The 19,099-nt window shown below is 43.0% G+C and overlaps 1 protein-coding gene across 3 annotated transcripts in view; it reads right to left on the bottom strand.

Moving 5' to 3' along the window:
• Positions 1–19,099, bottom strand: part of VTI1B (vesicle transport through interaction with t-SNAREs 1B) — a 452,048-nt gene that overhangs the window by 369,096 nt on the left and 63,853 nt on the right. For all 3 annotated transcript variants that reach the window (XM_073609936.1, XM_073609937.1, XM_073609939.1), the window contains exon 2: positions 8,039–8,097. In XM_073609936.1, coding sequence (XP_073466037.1) covers positions 8,039–8,097 — 59 coding nt within the window. The remainder of the gene's footprint in view (positions 1–8,038; positions 8,098–19,099) is intronic.

The following is a 19,099-nucleotide window of genomic DNA, read 5'->3' as shown; positions in this document are numbered from 1 at the left end:
TTTATATATTATGAATTGCACTACTCATCAATCCTTGCATTTCTCCTTACAATGCAATGCAACGCAGCACGACGCAATGTAATGCAAAGCAAGTCAAGAAAAAAAAAAAAATAATAATAATAATTAGTAAGCCTAAATTTAGTTTGATTTAATCCCATCTTAACTTGACTGTTTATCATTTATTCATTTGTCCATATTTCTATATCACTATAGTGCATACCCATACTACCCATAGTACATAATATCTTTTTAATAACCTTTTATCATTTTAGGAGAAAATATTTAATTCATTACTAATCATTGCTAATCAAAACCACAGATATTCTGAAAAAAAAAAAAAGAAAAAAAAAAGAAAAAACACCACACTTCCAACAAAACCACCCCCCCACCCCACCCCCGACCACCTTCAGCATAATTTGTCTCCATTATATCTCCCACAAAAAAAAAAAAATCTTTATAGTTCATTCATTTAGTTTACTGTTTGCTGTTTACAAACGGAGTATTCTTCCCTATTCTATTCTTCCCCATCTTCATCAATCTCTTCCTCCTTTCATCTCCTTTCAACTCTTAATCTCTTGTTGCTGTTGTTGTTGACATTACTGCGATTTTGGATGACATGCATATCTCAGAGCTCTCCGAATTCAGTAATGAGACCAGAACATCACCCCCCCCCCCCCCCCCCGACGTTCAATTCTCCTAAATGGTGTGAAAGTCTGGGGCCATGTTATAATCAGGAGCTCTGGCAACCCTAACAGACTTTGTATGGCTGGAATATCAGATGGATCACGTATTTTAAACCACCTGCCATCGCTCTTGATTTGGAGTTGAAATGGGAAATTCCAGCGATATAAGACTCCAGTGTAAATTGGCACAGATCATGTAATAAATAAACAAAATGTCCCATTGAGGTAACTTGACCCTTTTCTCTAGCCTTACTCATAATCTCCTCTTTTTCTCTGTAGAAATGCACACGGCATGTAATATCTCTTGGCTTAGTGGAATCTTTATTCCGAGGACCTAAAGCTCGATTGACTTAAATATTTTTTTTAACTAGTGCTACCTCCCTGATTCGAATATTGTTTCTTCTATTGCAGTTGTCCTGGTCCTCCAATAGTTGAAAAAATGTATGCATATGATCCTCGTGGGTATCTATACCCTGCTCCTGGGATTGTAAAGAGCCCGTCAGAACCTCTATGGACTGCTTCAGCTCCACTGTCTTGGCCCCAGTTACCTGCATCTCCATTTTACAGACTGGAGCACTCTCTGATGGCCCTGTTCCAAACGTTGCACAAATGCCTCCATTTCATTACGTGTAGGTAGTGCACGGAGATATTCACTAAAATCCCCTTCTTCTAATCCCAAAGCAACTCTTGTCTCTGCCACCATCTCAGCACCACCAACCACATTTACATCTTGTTTAACCCCAGCTGAGGAAAAAGAAGGGGGGGTTGTGAAGATGGATACAGATATTGCAGATATTGCAGACATTGGAGATTGATGCAGGTAGAGGATGTGGATGCAGGGGGGAAAGAGAAGAGGGAGATTCCATCAAAGCATTTACATTTACTGCACTTACCCCACCTGTTCCAGCTGAATTCAATGATTCTGGATCATGGAGACCCTTAAATGGCGACAATGCACTCATGACGATAGATGGGGGTGGAGGATGCAGAGGAATATGCAGGGGGGCACAAACGGCACGAGCAGCTTCTCTAAAGCTTCCCGACTCTAGCTTTGATGTGCGGGAGCGGGTCCGGCCACCGACAGGGAAAAACTCCTGAATGCCTAGTTGTCCTTGTTGTCCGCACACCGTGCTAGTCACACAGGTTAACACAGCAGCTTCAGGCAAACAGCTAGTTGTCCTGGATGCGCTCCTCCCCCTCCTCCGTCCCATGGAGCCAGTGAAAGCCCAGAAAAAGCCAGTGAATTACTGTAAACTGTTGTAAAACTTATAATGAACTTGCAGTGGACTCGCAATGGGACAGCAGCAGCAGACCAGCAGAGCACAGTCAAAATGTAAAAGACGGCAGCAGCTACAGACTTCACACAACTTCACATGACCTCACATGCCGACTTTCAGGTGAGGATTTGTGGATTAGTGAATCAACAAACCCCGGTCTCAGCTGGAGCTCAGAGCACGACTAACACACTCCTTCCTCCATGTCCAACCACTCCCCTCTTCTTTTGTTTATAGCGCAAGAAATAAAAGCCACAGAAGTGATCAAATACCACCAAAAGAAAGCTCTATTTGTGGGAAAAAAAATGATAATTTAATTTGGGTACAGTGTTGCATGACCGTGCAATTGTCATTCAAAATGCGACATCGCAGAAAACTGAAAATTGACCTGGGCAGGAAGGGGGTGAAAATGCCTTGAATTGAAGTGGTTCATTTTTTTTTTTTTTTTTTTATATAGTAATTGCAGCGATCTGCGAAAAAACCTCTGATTACTGTATAAATGTCATTGGCAGGGAAGGAGTTAACACTAGGGGCGATCAAGTTCACCAATATATTTCCCTACCCGAGAGGTCATAGAATATATGCCACGTGGATGCAGTGGATCCTTACGTAGCTTGAGCAAATACATACATCAGGAACCTTGGTGCACACAAAACTAGAAATTGCCTCTGTTTAAAATGCCCTCTGTAAACCTCTATCTACAATGGTACTTTTTTATAAAAAGTTGTGGGGTTATTATAGAGGAGTGCATGTCTCACGGTCAGATAATCTAGACATTTCAGCTTCATATGCTTCCTTCTGTAAAACCACTATCCCTCCACCTTTTTCCGCGGTTCGGACTACCAACTCTTTCCCCTAAGACTTTTCAAACCTCTATCAAAGACCAAGTCCCTTTGGGCGGTTGGTAAGAGTGAGGGATTCAGTATCAGAATAAGGTCCCAAAAACAGCTACAGAGGAAGCCACTGCTTTGGGGAGATTGAAAAGTGATGCATTAGATAGATTGGTATGAATAGTCCCATCAATACTCTGTTCCTAATGGGGTTGATGAGAAGATATCTCTTGATGTTGACCTTTCTAATGTACTTTTGCACATCAATGAAGGTGACAAACTTTTTTATTGAGTTCTTGGGCACTGTTTATACGCCTTTTTATATTGTACACTAGCTGGTAGAGCTGCAGAATTGTTCAAAAATCTTAATCTAGCATTTCCACGATTCATGTAACAAGTGCAGAGCAATTCTGCTCACAGCTGTCAAACAAAAAGCAGCTGCCTGAAAGAGATAAAAAGAAACATTGTATCCTTATGTTCTTTTACAGATCAAAGGGATGAACTTTGGTCTGCAAATGAGGTCAGTTTAACCACTTAAAGACTAATGCTATGTACACACGATAGGATTTTTCAACAAAACCATGGATTTATTTCCGACGGATGTTGGCTATTGCAGCATAAGCCTTTTTCTTACACTTGTTACAAGTTAAAATCAGTATTTTTTGCTAGAAAATTACTTAGAACCCCCCAAACATTATATATATTTTTTTAACAAAGACCCTAGAGAATAAATTGGTGGTTGCTGCAATATTTTATGTCACACTGTATTTGGGTAGCTGTCTTTCAAACACAAATTTGGCAAAAAATATACTTCAATGAATCTAAAAAAAAGAAACTAAAACAGTAAAGTTGGCCCAATTTTTTTGTATAATGTGAAAGAAGATGTTACATTAAGAATCGTGAGAGAATCGTGATTTTTATCCTAATCAAAAAAAAAAAAAATTGTGATTCTCATTTTATCCAGAATCGTGCAGCTTTACTAGCTGGTATCACCATTAAATAAGCGTCTGCAAACTGTTTTCTTTTTGCAATATATGACCGAGCGCAGTTTTTATAATTTCTAATGTTTGTAAGTTGTTTCAATATGTTCACTGTTAAGACAAAATGATTACAACATCTTTATGATTCAGGTTCATAGTGTGTTGGCAAACTTTGTATTGTTACTGTACGACAACCATTGAAAAATCAATAAAAAGAAGGCTGCTTTCATATTGGGGCGTTGGCAGTAAACAATTTTTAGGGGCGCTTTACTGCCGTTTTAGCGGCGCGATTTGGCCACTAGCGGGCGGACTTTTAACCCCTGCTAGTGGCCGAAAAAGAGTTAAAGCCGCCTGCAAAGCGCCGCTTGATTTCAATGGGCAGGGGCGCTTTAGAAGTGGTGTGTACACCGCTCCTACAGCGCTGCAAAGATGCTGCTTGCAGGACTTTTTTTACCGTCCTGCAAGCGCACCGCTCCAGTGTGAAAGCACTCGGGCTTTCACACTGGAGTGAGAGGAGAGGCTCTTTACAGGCGGTATTTTTAGCGCTGTATCGCCTGTAAAGCACCTCAGTGTGAAAGCAGTCGAATGGATAATCAATGACTCCCCGGAATGTGACCCCATGGTTTAAGGGGAAACACATAAATCATATATAAGGAGGACTTTTAAAAACCTGGGAACACATTATAAGAAAAGGGCGACATAACAAATTGACTGTCTTCTGAGAGAAATAAATAGATTGAAAATATCCCATAAGCAATGCCTTGCTAGCTTGGTCTTAGTAGAACTTACTGCACAACGGGAACACCTAAGGTCACTATGCTTGTATAGAGTCAAGGAGATGTTTGCAAATGCAAAAAAAAATTTTATGAACATGGCAACAAATGTGGTAAAATTCTTGCTAGGGTTTTCCGGGATCAACAGATCTGCAGATACATCTCCGAAAGTAACCATACAGGTACTAAAGTCACAACTAGATCAGTGATTGCAGAAGTATTGAAAAATTATAATATACTCCCTTCTGCTCTTACTCATCTCCCTTTGGAAATCGGGGTGGACCTGGGGTCCCCACTCACATCTGATTAATTTCTTAAGGCTATTTCTCAGGCCAGGAATGGTAACACACCAGGGCCAGACGGCTTTACTCTACTGTATTATAAAACTTGCACTCAGATTCTTTCGCCATGCTTTGTTAGAACTTTTAATGCCATTGGATCTGGCTCTTCCTTTCCAAACGATACACATAGATTATATTTCCATCATTCTAAAGGAGGGAAAGGAATCCAAATTACTATAGATTATAGAACTATAGGTCCATCTCTCTTTGGAATTTAGATCTTACATTTTTTACAAAGTTGTAGCATCAAGATTGTTAACAAACATCACAAATATTATTAATTTGGACTAGGTGGGCTTTGTCCCTTCCAGAGAGGCTAGAGATAAACAGATTAAGGCGTTAGCTGTGATTCATGCTGCTCGTTTCAGTTCTACACCATTAATATTGCTGTGACAGACCCCCGTCCGCCGTATAAGCTTCCCTTGTCTGGTACCAGCACAATTCAAGATCCCTTAGCCCACCCAGTCACTTGTCGAGACATCGGTGTAGGGTGGTAACAAACATATGATTATTTATTTAAACACAGGCACAAAGAGATATACACTCAGGGGACAATCCCCACTTCGATGCATAATGACACAGGGCGAAATAAATTACATTCAGTAACAAGAGACACACAGGTACATTCAAACTTCTCATCAGTAAACTGTCTTATCAGCAGGGAGGGTTGTTGGAGGAATTCCCCTCTCCCTCCACCCTGCCCCCGGTCTACATGCTAGAAACACATATACATCCCATAATAGGTTGCTCCCAAGGCAGGCAGAAACAACAGAACAATAGGCTACAACCACACCACAAAAGGTCTATTAAAAAGTCCACAACATTCTGAGACCAAGTTCATACAATATAACAGAAAGGTGGAATTCATTTATCTTCATATATTTCTTCAGGGATATTGTTCAGAAATATTACTGCCCCAAGTGAAAAAGCCCCTTCATTCTTTCAACACAAACCTCATATATAGAACCCAGGATAACAGGGATAAAAGGAAAGTTGAGTCCGGTGTGGTTGTGCGATGAGTCTGGTTAGTGCAGACTTGACTGGGGTTCTCGGTCACCCTGTGTCCCTAATAGACACAGGGTAACTTACACATAGGAGGGGCCGGGGGAGCTGGACAAGGAATTTCCTGACCTCTCTAAGGTAAGCTGGGTTCCACAAGCCCTCTGCCCAAAGTGATTCCAGTCACAATTGCTATCTACCAATTCTGAAAAGGCTGGAACTGGAAGTTAATAGAGGGGATGATGGCTCACCTGGGCAATAGGATGTTGGCTTGGATCAAGGCGAAATATATTCTTATCCTACCACAGAGGTCAAGGTCAATGGACACTTAATTACCCCATTTTAGATCACGAATTAAACCCATCAAGGTTGCCCCCTGCCACCGTTGATCTTTATCCTTACTCTTAAGACGGACCATGGTGAACCCTAGTATTAGCAGCCCCCATTATATGTAAATCTCCTCCATTAAAAGTAGCAGCCTATGCCGATGATTTTTTTTTTTTTTAGAACAAACCAGGTAGTGACTTTGTCAAACTTGATGGCTAAGATGGAGAGATTCAGTGCCCTATCAAATTTATGTATAAAATTAACCAGTAGTCTGAGGCACAGAATGTCGCTCTCCCAGTGGATATAGTAGTCCCTCTCAAGGCAGATTTTCCATTTAAGCGGGCAAACGTGTCAATTAGATATTTAGGTACACACCTTCCTAAAGAAATCGCCCTTACATTCATGCTTCAATTTCTCCCCAACAGATTATGAGAAAGAGAAACTTGAGCAGCTGGCAGGTAGGATTTTTTTTGTTTGGCAGGTGCAATATATTAAAAATTAATATTATGTCTCGAATATTATACCTCTTTTTAAGCTTTTCAAGTCCACATTTTTCATCTTTCTTGAAGCAGGTGATTAGAGCTTTTGTCCAATTTTTATGGGCCAATAAATCCCCTAGACCAGTGGTTCTCAACTTCTGTCCTCAGGACCCACTAAACAGGCCAGATTTTAAGTATTACCTTGGGTAGATGTAGACTAGAATACTGCAATCACTAAGCAGCAAATGATATCACCTGTGATGTATTTCAGTTATCTTGCAAACCTGGCCTGTTAGTGGGTCCTGAAGACAGGAGCTGAGAACCACGGCCCTAGACTATCACAGGCGATCCTCGATCTACCGAAAACTGGGGGTGGGATGGCATTTCCAGATCTTTCTTGCTATCAGACGGCTTGCCACCTGTCTAGGGTTCTTCATTGGCTGAACATAGTCCCCAAAAACAGTGGATGACTATTGAGAGCCAGCCATATCATCAGTCCCTTTGTCCACTCTCCCTTGGTGCTCAGCAGCATTACCATCAGTTATAAAAGTCCCATCCTACTATGGGAGTGACATGGCCTATCTGCCAGAAAGTCGTTACTGAAAAAGACTTTCTCTGACTCCTTCACCTTTCTTTCCAATTTTGGGAAACCCATTTTTTTTGCCTAGGTATGGGGGACCATAGCCTTGGAAACCTGGTGAAGCAGAAGGCCTGTGGTGGCACAATGGTTGGCAAAAATAAATGAAATACACCGGATGGAGGGCCTGGTGTCTACTGAGAAAGGTGCTTCTGACAAATGTAGTTTGAAGTAGCTCCACTGGTATGAGTTTCTACACACCTCCAAGTACTGAACTCTTCTGGATACCTGGTGAGGTGGGTGAACTGAGGTGGAGGGTTTTTTTTTCCCCCTTCCTCGCAGATGGTTAAATATATTGACTGCATGAAAGTTTAAACTAAGAAAGTATATAACTTCTTGGTATCAGTATTCTCTGGTTTTGCTTTTCCTTGAGTAATTACACGAAAATCTACTTTAATAAAGATTAAAAAAAAGAATTAGCCCGATAGCAATTATACTGTATGTTACAATGCTACAAACTGAAAAGCAGTGTGGAGATAAAGGAATCGTATCTGGACGGTGAATGAGAAAATACCAGAATACTAGTCACTGTCAGGAGGTGGAAAGCTTAGCTTATTAGTAAGGAGCGTGTGTGTGAGCTGACAGTAGCAGAAGGATGGTGTAAACTTGTTCCTAAATGAGCAAGTGCAAGTTACATGGACTGTCGAGAACCAAAGAAAGATTCTATATATCTATAATAAGAAAATGTAAACAGGATTCATATTGTGATAGTTACCATTTCATTTGCTTCCAACTGTTTTTCATCAAAGTCTTGAAGAAGCTTTTTTCTTTCCTCTAGGAAGAAAAAAAATTTAAAAAATTAAAAAAAAAAAAAAAAAAAAAAATTTAAAGTTGTATATAAAAAGATATACAGTGGGGACGGAAAGTATTAAGACCCCCTTAAAATTTTCACTTTTTGTTATATTGCAGCCATTTGTTAAAATCGTTTAAGCTCATTTTTTTTCCTCATTAATGTACACACAGCACCCCATATTGACAGAGAAACAAAGAATTGTTGACATTTTTGCAGATTTATTTAAAAAAAAAAAAAAAAAAAAAAACTGAAATATCACATGGTCCTAAGTATTCAGACCCTTTGCTCAGTATTTAGTAGAAGCACTCTTTTGATCTAATACAGCCATGAGTCTTTTTGGGAAAGATCCAACAAGTTTTTCATACCTGGATTTGGGGATCCTCTGCCATTCCTCCTTGCAGATCCTCTCCAGGTCTGTCAGGTTGGATGGTAAACGTTGGTGGACAGCCATTTTTAGGTCTCTCCAGAGATGCTCAATTGGGTTTAAGTCAGGGCTCTGGCTGAGCCATTCAAGAATAGTCATGGAGTTGTTGTGAAGCCACTCCTTCGTTATTTTATCTGTGTGCTTAGGGTCATTGTCTTGTTGGAAGGTAAACCTTCGGCCCAGTCTGAGGTCCTGAGCACTCTGGAGAAGGTTTTCGTCCAGGATATCCCTGTGCTTGGCCACATTCATCTTTCCCTCAATTGCAACCAGTCGTCCTGTCCCTGCAGCTGAAAAACACCCCCACAGCATGATTGTCAGGAAATCCCTCCCAACAGACGTTCTGTCACTAGGAGGATTCCTGTGCACAGGAGAGCCGTCCGGCGCATGCGCAGTAGCGCGAATAGCGGCACACAGGCACGCGAGCCCTTTGTGACAGCGCTTGGCGCCAACAGGGGACTATTTAAAGAGACTGATGCCTTGCCTCCTTGCTGTCCGGTCTACAGCATTTCCTGAGACCCCTGCTGCCTTGTTACCAGTTTTTCCTGAATCCAGTACTTACTTGGCTTGTTCCTGACTTCCCTGTTTGCTGCTTGCCCCGATCCTGGCTTGGACTCTGACTATTCTCTTGGTTTGCCCCTCTGTACCTGATCTGCCCGCCAGTACCTTGACCCGGCTTGTTTGCACCTCCCTGCTGTCTGCATCCTGCTACAGGTCTATAGTGCACCTCCCTGCTGTCTGCATCCTGCTATGGGACTACAGTGCACCTCCCTGCTGTCTGCATCCTGCTACGGGACTACAGTGCACCTCCCTGCTGTCTGCATCCTGCTACAGGATTACAGTGCACCTCCTTGCTGTCTGCATCCTGTTACGGAACTACAGTGCACCTCCCTGCTGACTACAGGTTCCAGCCCTTTACTCCAGTGTTCCAGTCAGGCACTTGTGCCCCTTTGCACTCCCGAGCCCCTGTCCACACTTCCAGGGGTTCCCGAGTCAGAGGTATACGAGATGCCGTTCTCTGCATTCCGGGCTCCACCTACCAGGTACGTGACAGTACTGGACAGCCATTTCCGAGCCCACGCAGGGAACGTCGCCTATGGAGGACTTATGCCATCATCTGGCTGGACTCACACAAGCTGTTAAGGACTTGCAATACGGTTATAAACGTCTAGAAGAGCGTGTTCAAGTTCTCTCTACCTCAGCTCCAGGTCCTTCCCGGCTCCTTCAGTAGTAATGTTGCCTCCAGAACCTAAGGTTCCCACACCAGAAAGAATCTCCGGGGACCACAGCAGGTTTAGAGCATTCCGTAATGCCTGCGAACTTTTCTTTGCACTACAACCCAGAACTTTTTCATTGGAGACCACTAAGGTGGTGTCCGTCATTTCCCTCCTACTGGGAGAACCCCAGGCATGGGCCCGCCGACTCCTGGAACAGAAGAATAGCTGTCATAACCAACTGGACACCTTCTTCCAAGCCATGGCCCTTCTCTATGAGGACCCGCAACAAGCAGCTACCGCAGAAGCAGCTTTATTTTCTCTCCAGCAGGGCCGTAGGGCGGCGGAGGACTATGCATCTGAATTCAGGCGTTGGAGTTCTGACACAAACTGGAACGACGCCGCCCTACGTCATCAGTTCCGCATGGGGCTCTCCGAGCCACTAAAAGATGAGTTGGCCCGGGTTGGCATCCCGGCGACACTTGAAGCTCTTATCAACCTCTCCATCCAGATAGACAGGCGTTTAAGAGAACGAAGAGCTGAATGGACTGCTGGTCCCACTCGCCCAGTCTGGATGCTTCCACGTGTACCACATCCTCCCGTCCACGCTTCTGCTGATTCCACTGAGCCAATGCAACTAGGCCTGATCCGTCCCTCTTTGACTCCGGAAGAACATCAACGCCGGCGGGCTAATAACTTTTGCCTTTACTGCGGGGAATCTGGACACCATGTGAGGACTTGTCTCGCAAAGACCCGTACCTTACTCTCTCCTCTACCTCCTCACCTGCTGTGTTTGATAATGCTACTCATTTGGCTATCCCCATCTCTCTACAGCTTCCAGAAGGGAATACTCAAGCAACCGCCATCATTGACTTCGGAGCCTGCAGCGGGTTCATGGACTTGTCTTTTGCCCGCAAACTTCGAATTCCTCTACGACCCAGAGCACAGGGACTGTCTGTACACCTGGCCGACGGATCGGCTATTAAATCTGGGCCCGTAACACAAGAAACAGTTCCTAATACCACCATTTCCGGCAGCCACCAAGAACTACTCTGTCTTGACATTGTTGAATCTCCCTTGTTTCCCATCATACTGGGAATGCCCTGGCTCAAGGCTCATAATCCACAAACTGACTGGTTTACTGGAAAAATCAGTTTTCATTCCCCCTACTGCCATCAACATTGCTTACAGGAAACTACCAACGTCCTGTCTTCTTTGCTGTGTCTGGAGACCGATGCTGAAGCCTGCCAAGCAGTTCCTAGGGCATACCATTACTTTCTGGATGTGTTCAGCAAGAAAGGGGCAGAGACGCTTCCACCCCATAGACCTTACGACTGCCCAATTGAACTTCTCCCCGGAGCAGAAATTCCCTTTGGGAGAATTTTTCCCTTAACTGAACTCGAGCTTGGAACTCTTAAAGAATACATAGATAACAATCTGAAAAAAGGGTTCATACGCCCTTCCACCTCCCCAGCAGGAGCAGGGATTTTCTTCGTAGAAAAGAAAGATCACTCTCTACGCGCCTGCGTAGATTATCGGGACCTTAATAAAATTACAATTAAGAATCGGTACCCTCTACCCTTGGTACCTGAACTCTTCCAGCGACTCGGAACTGCATCCATCTTTACCAAATTGGACCTTCGCGGAGCCTACAACCTAGTCCAGATCCGAAGCGGAGATGAATGGAAAACGGCCTTCCGCACCCGCTTCGGACATTTTGAGTATCTTGTCATGCCCTTTGGGTTATGTAATGCTCCTGCCACTTTCCAGCATTTTGTTAACGATATTTTTAGAGACTACCTTGACTTGTTCATCATAGTATATCTGGATGACATTTTGATTTTTTCCTCCTCACCGTCTACCCATTGGGAGCACGTCGGAAAAGTTCTAACCCGCCTTCGCCAGCACGGCTTGTATGCAAAACCTGAGAAGTGCGAGTTTGAACGCCAAAGCATCCAGTTTCTGGGCCTAATCATTTCTATAGATGGTATCAAGATGGATCCACAGAAGGTCTCTGCCATCCTGGATTGGCCAGCTCCGACTGATAAAAGGGGAGTCCAGCGATTTGTGGGGTTTGCGAATTTTTATAGCAAATTCATCAGAGGATTTTCTTCTATCATCTCCCCATCACAAGTCTTACTCGGCAAGGCACCCGCTTCCAATGGTCTCCTGAAGCTCAAGCAGCCTTCACTTCTTTGAAAAAACAGTTCGTATCAGCCTCCATCTTAAAACATCCTGACCCAGCCTTACCTTACATACTGGAAGTAGACGCTTCCGAGATAGCAGTAGGGGCGGTTCTTTCACAGAGACAAGGATCCAAGGCCTTATTACACCCAGTGGCATTCTCCCGCAGGCTAACCGAGGCTGAAAAAAATTATGATGTTGGGGACAGAGAGCTACTTGCAATCAAAGCTGCGCTGGAAGAATGGCGTTACCTCTTGTAAGGAGCGGCACATCCTATTCTGGTGTACACTGACCACAAGAACTTAGAGTACCTGAAAGTTGCCAAGAGATTGAAACCACGTCAGGCCAGATGGGCACTCTTCTTCACTAGATTCACTTTCCACATCACTTACAGGCCGGGATCCAAGAATACCAAACCAGACGCGCTGTCCCGAATGTTCAACGAACCTGAAGTTCTTTCTCCTCCAGATACCATCCTTGCTCCTGGAAATTTTCTCATGCTTCAGGGAGATCTGCTTTCCCAAATCAAACAGGCTTCCTCAACGGCTCCCCATCCAACAGATGTCACTTTACAGCTGAAAGATGACCTACTATGGTACAAAGATAGAATTTTTGTGCCACAATAGACACGGGTTGCCGTCCTCAAGTCTTGTCATGACCACGAACTAGCTGGCCACTTCGGGATACACAAGACTTCCGAACTCCTGCAGCGCATGTTGTGGTGGCCTCAGCTACAAAAGGATTGCAGACGTTATATTGAATCATGCATTACTTGCATCCAGAACAAGGGCAGCAAGACCAAGGCTTGGGGACTGTTGAGGCCTCTACCCATACCAGAAAGACCATGAAGGATGATCTCCATGGATTTCATGGTGGAATTACTATCATCAGAGGATTTCACCACTATCTTCGTAGTGGTTGACAGACTTTCTAAAATGGCTCACTTCCTGCCTATGAAGGGTACCCCATCTGCCTCTGAAACTGCGAAGATTTTTATTAAAGATTTCGTAAGACACCATGGTATACCTGCAAACATTGTATCTGATCGGGGGGTACAATTTACATCCAAATTCTGGAAAGCCCTGTGTGGAGCTCTGAAGATTGACCTTTCCTTCTCTTCTGCCTACCATCCCCAGACTAATGGTCAAACTGAACAAACTAATCAGACCCTTGAACAGTACTTGCGATGCTATTCTTGCTTTTCTCAAGATGACTGGGTGCCCCTGCTACCTCTTGCTGAGTTCGCCTACAATAATTCTGTCCATTCTGCAACCAACCAGTCTCCATTTTTTGCGAACTATGGGTTCCATCCCTTGTTTTTGTCTAACAATATTCCAGAGTGTGCAGTACCGGCTGCCCAAGAAACCTTGAATTTCTTTAGCACAAACAACAAGCTACTTCAAGAGACAATGGCAAAGACCCAAGAGCATAACAAAGAGACATTTGACAGAAAGAGGAGAGGGGAGGAGCTTGACCTGAAACCTGGAGATCAAGTCTGGTTGAAGTTACCAGAGTCCTTCCGTATACATCCAGTCTTCCACGTGGCTTTACTTAAACCTTCAGTCACGGGCCCTTTCTTAACCGGAACACCGGTCCTCCTGAGCCTGTACTTATCAATGGCGAAGAAGAATTCGAGATTGAATCAATCATAGATTGCCGGAAAAGACGTAATCAGGTTCAGTACCTGGTGAAATGGAAGGGTTACGGCCCTGAGAACTCCTGGGAACCAGAGACTAATATCCATGTCAAAAGACTGATCTTAGCCTTTAAAAGATCCCACCCCAATAAATTGGCCCAGTTGGGCACCGGTGGCTGCCCATTGGAGGGGGGCAATGTCAGGAAATCCCTCCCAACAGACGTTCTGTCACTAGGAGGATTCCTGTGCATAGGAGAGCCGTCCGGCGCATGCGCAGTAGCGCGAATAGCGGCACACAGGCGCGTGCCCCTTGTGAGAGCACTTGGCGCCAACAGGGGACTATTTAAAGAGACTGATGCCTTGCCTCCTTGCTGTCTGGTCTACAACGTTTCCTGAGACCCCTGCTGCCTTGTTACCAGTTTTTTCTGAATCCAGTACTTACTTGGCTTGTTCCTGACTTCCCTGTTTGCTGCTTGCCCCGATCCCGGCTTGGACACTGACTATTCTCTTGGTTTGCCCCTCTGTACCTGATCTGCCCGCCAGTACCTTGACCTGGCTTGTCTGCACCTCCCTGCTGTCTGCATCCTGCTACGGGACTGCAGTGCACCTCCCTGCTGTCTGCATCCTGCTACGGGACTACAGTGCACCTCCCTGCTGTCTGCATCCTGCTACAGGACTACAGTGCACCTCCCTGCTGTCTGCATCCTGCTACGGGATTACAGTGCACCTCCCTGCTGTCTGCATCCTGTTAAGGAACTATAGTGCACCTTCCTGTATCCTGCTACGGGACTACAGTGCACCTCCCTGCTGACTACAGGTTCCAGCCCTCTACTCCAGTGTTCCAGTCAGGCACTTGTGCCCCTTTGCACTCCCGAGCCCCTGTCCACACTTCCAGGGGTTCCCGAGTCAGAGGTACACGAGAGGTCGTTCTCTGCATTCCGGGCTCAACCTACCAGGTACGTGACAATGATGCTGCCACCACCATGCTTCACTGTTGGGACTGTATTGGACAGGTGATGAGCAGTGCCTGGTTTTCTCCTTACATACCGCTTAGAATTAAGGCCAAAAAGTTCTATCTTGGTCTCAGACGAAAGAATCTTATTTCTCACCATCTTGGAGTCCTTCAGGTGTTTTTTAGCAAACTCCACGTGGGCTTTCATGTGTCTTGCACTGAGGAGAGGCTTCCGTCGGTCCACTCTGCCATAAAGCCCCGACTGGTGGAGGGCTGCAGTGATAGTTGACTCTCTACAACTTTCTCCCATCTCCCAACTGCATCTCTGGAGCTCAGCCACAGTGATCTTTGGGTTCTTCTTTACCTCTCTCACCAAGGCTCTTCTCCCCCGATAGCTCAGTTTGGCCAGACAGCCAGCTCTAGGAAGGGTTCTGGTCGTCCAAAACGTCTTCCATTTAAGGATTATGGAGGCCACTGTGCTCTTAGGACCCTTAAGTGCAGCAGAAATTTTTTTGTAACCTTGGTCAGATCTGTGCCTTGCCACAATTCTGTCTCGGAGCTCTTCAGGCAGTTCCTTTGACCTCATGATACTCATTTGCTCTGACATGCACTGTGAGCTGTAAGGTCTTAAATAGACAGGTGTGTGGCTTTCCTAATCAAGTCCAATCAGTATAATCAAACACAGCTGGACTCAAATGAAGGTGTAGAATCATCTCAGGGATGATCAGAAGAAATGGACAGCACCTGAGTTAAATATATGAGTGTCACAGCAAAGGGTCTGAATACTTAGGACCATGTGATTTTTCAGTTTTTCTTTTTTATAAATCTGCAAAATGTCAACAATTCTGTGTTTTTCTGTGTACATTAATGAGGGAAAAAAATTAACTTAAATGATTTTAGCAAATGGCTGCAATATAACAAAGAGTGAAACATTTAAGGGGGTCTGAATACTTTCTGTCCCCACTGTAATTATAATTAGTTATATTAAAATGCAATTCATTTGTAACTAAAAATGACACTAATCAGTGCCCTTACTCTTCAAAAATAATTGAATCTAATTAGACGAGGTAGAGATGCGGGGCAGTGGTGTTACACTCTCCACATCATCTAATCAAGAAAGGCTTTGCATTCATTCAGAAACTGCAAAGCATTCTCTGAATGGCACTTTCCTGTGTACAAAGGGAAGCAGGCAAGCTGCTTAGCACAAGCCCTGGAAGCAAGTGGGCATCACTGGGGTAGCAGTGTTTACTTCAGTGATTTTCAGCTTCCAGGGACATCGGTAAGGTATAGTATATCAAAACGACAAAAGATTTTTTTGAAATGGATTTTGACTCAACTCCAATACCCTTATAGTGAAGAGAGGGATGGTAAGTGGCACTGTAAGCTAATGACCCAGTAAAGGTACCAGGAGCCTCTCATGGGCAGTGGTGCCACCTGTAATGGAAATTTGTAAGTTCTGTATATAATTGTATTCTATTTTGTATGTATTGCACACTGCCCTCACTGTGCACACGGCACTAATAATGTTTTCAGTACATGTTTACATTCTTTTGAGTCCTGATTAGAATGAGTCTGCCTATGTAACGCCCCTTGTTACCATAAACGTACAATTGTAATATCAATGTGATACCTTTGGAATCATGTGTATAAAAACCTTCAATTGCGTCATAATAAAGCAGAACAGTTATTTGGAAAGATGCTGAGCGTATCTTTTGTGTCTGTTCCCTACTGCAGTAGTTATTATTAATTTGAAACCACTAATCAATATGAGGATAGGAGTTGCCCATCATCAATTTAACCAAGTCAGCATGGCGAGCTTTGCTTAGGAGGGGTTTCCAGGTGACCCTGAGTTTCCGAAACAAGGAGCTTGAGACGATCCGGGAATTTCTGATAATCAGCCGGCTGAGGCAAGGCTTTTGCTTACATTTGAGTTATCAGACTTTCTTGATTGGTAAGGCATTTTCGGGACAACGGGTACCTATTTTACTCCCCTTAATCAAACTGTATTGATTGGTGGTTATATGTTATGTTGTCCCTGTCTATTCTCCAACGGAGTGTTATAAATAAGAAAGGGAAGAATAGTGCTGTTCACAGGTATATGTAGTACATCTGCTAGATAAAGCAGTTTAGAGGCAAGAGGGTATAGGCACATGTAGAGAAGACTGGCCAGTCATTATGGGCATTAAATTAAGTAAGGGAATGTAGGGTAAGAGACCCTCAAAAATGCCCAGCACAAGAGGAGCGCTATATATGAATCAGAGGTGCGGACTAAGAATCATGCAGAGTAAACAGCTATCTATGTGAGCAGGATGGATCAAGGGTGACATTAACACTAGACAGAAAATGACATTTTCATGTTAAGTTGTGGGATGAATTTGGGGTCAGGCACTACAACTAGTAATGTCAGAAACAAAGAAATGAGAATTAAAACAGAATACTTTATATGTTGTCAGAGAGAGAAGATGGGATGAGCACTGTGGCTACCTGTCTGATCATAGAAGCTAGATATAAAGGATATCTGAACAAAATAAGGAAAACATAATTTGGGCAGGGAAATATTAAAGAGTTAAAAGAAAGTGAGAGAATGATATGCATGTGTTGTGTACAAATGGGAAAAATGTAAGTGATTTAAGAGAGATATTGGTGTGTGTGTGAATGCTGGAACCTTTAGTTCTATCTCTTGTGTGTGTCACGTACGCAGATGTGACCCCCTCCTTTGCGCTCTCATGAAAGAATGTGGCTGGGATGAGAGATCAGTGATAAGCTGGAAGGACACCATGCCAATTCCAGTTTTTTAGACAAAACATTTATAACAAAATGTGCCGGGTTAACGAATCCAATGATAAACAATGTGATCACAATTATCTTGAATCTGTTTTCCAGACATGGTAAAATGAAGGTTACATTTAACCGTGTATTACACAAATTGAATATCCTTTGATAGTGGAACCAGTGCATTTAAAAAAGGGAAATTAAGTAATAATGACTATTCATTTCTAATATGAGTTTAACAATTTTATTAATAATATAGATACATTGAAACAACCTTTGGTTATTGGGGAAATTTGTAAAAATGGGATTAGTTTAACAACTAATTTTGTAATTTTACATTTATACAATAAGCCTTTATTGAGAGAAAAAAAAAAGATTAAGATGAGGTTGTTATTTGGAATACAGCTGCCATAATATTTAACAAAGCCAAGATGGATGGGATACATAAGAAGTTTTTCTACAAAAATGAAATTTTAAGGTTTTTGATAATAACTTGATGTGCGGTCCATGATGTGAGAGTTATAATAAATACAATTTAAATATAACAGACCCATCACATCAAGTCCACACACCCTGTTAGGACAGATGCCAACTGCAGCCAGTTGTTTTATAGTTTTTGATGCTTTCTGGTCCATCAGATTGTGGGTCCTTTTGTTTATATTTATTTTTGAAATCCAAAGCAGAATGTGTGGATTGTGAAATGATGTGCCCCTTTTCCTTGTAAGTACAGTGGTATAAGCAGAAGAATATTTTGGATTTATGGACAGCAGGGTATTGTCATTTTTTATTATAATATTGCCAGGAAAAAGTTGTCTTTTTGAAACATGAAACTGGAGTTCTTACACAAACAGCATGATAGAAAACAAGCCATTGTAATATATTTATGCAAGCTGGACCCAGTAATGAAGGGTTCATCCCGATATATCAGAGCTGTAGCTTTTATGCAAAGGTGCTATTAGACAAAGTTAGATATTGTTTTGGTCAAAAATTTAATTTTTAATGGTCCGACATTCTGCGTAGCAAATATACAGCTAACTAAATGTTTGTCTAATGAAAGGTTTAAAATATGAGTTTATTTATGTACAAATCTAACAATGAAAAATGCGTACATTTGAATCCAGCCACCTTATTGCCTCTATTGGAAAAGGCTGGAGACAAAGGAAAACCACGTGTTAAATTGATGACGTAGGAATCAACTGCTGTGAGCCCAGTGCAGGACACACTCCCTGAAGACTCAGATATTTAATTTTTATGTTGAGGATGCAGTTTTTCACCCAGAAGTATACTCTCATTGGATCCTTTCTCCCCAGCCCCAGTAGAAGTCTGATGATGAAACGCGCGTAGGGCGGGCTACAGACGTCTTGCAGCACCTCTAACAAAGGGATTTTGTTACCTTTTCTTATGCTCATTTTTTCATTGAAAATGTGAGTACAATAATTTTATCAAGCTTTAATAAAAGTTCTCATACGGTTTTACGCGATGGGTATCCCTTCTTTCTTTTATATGTAAACACATCACAACAACACGCAAAGTAAAGTTTGGGGACATCCAAGATTGCTACACAGTGGCAGATACTGTGACTGCCTATACCCCTGCAGGGGAAAGAAAATCCGGTGAGTGCAAGCACTGTCAGAGCATGCAGATAAGGCACTAATTAAAGAGCCAGCACCTGGATAAGAAGTTTTCCTACAGAAATTTGATCCCCAGAGATTGAACACCTCAAAACACTCCAAAAAGAACTTTTTCATAAATGGAACTTTTCCTATCCAATAATACTGGTTAAAAACACATTAGTCACTATTTA

This window comes from Aquarana catesbeiana, linkage group LG13 (genome assembly GCF_042186555.1).
Source record: "Aquarana catesbeiana isolate 2022-GZ linkage group LG13, ASM4218655v1, whole genome shotgun sequence".
Classification (NCBI taxonomy): Eukaryota; Metazoa; Chordata; class Amphibia; order Anura; family Ranidae; genus Aquarana; species Aquarana catesbeiana.
Note: the sequence above shows the minus strand (reverse complement) of the source record. Positions and strands in the feature narration are given on the sequence as shown.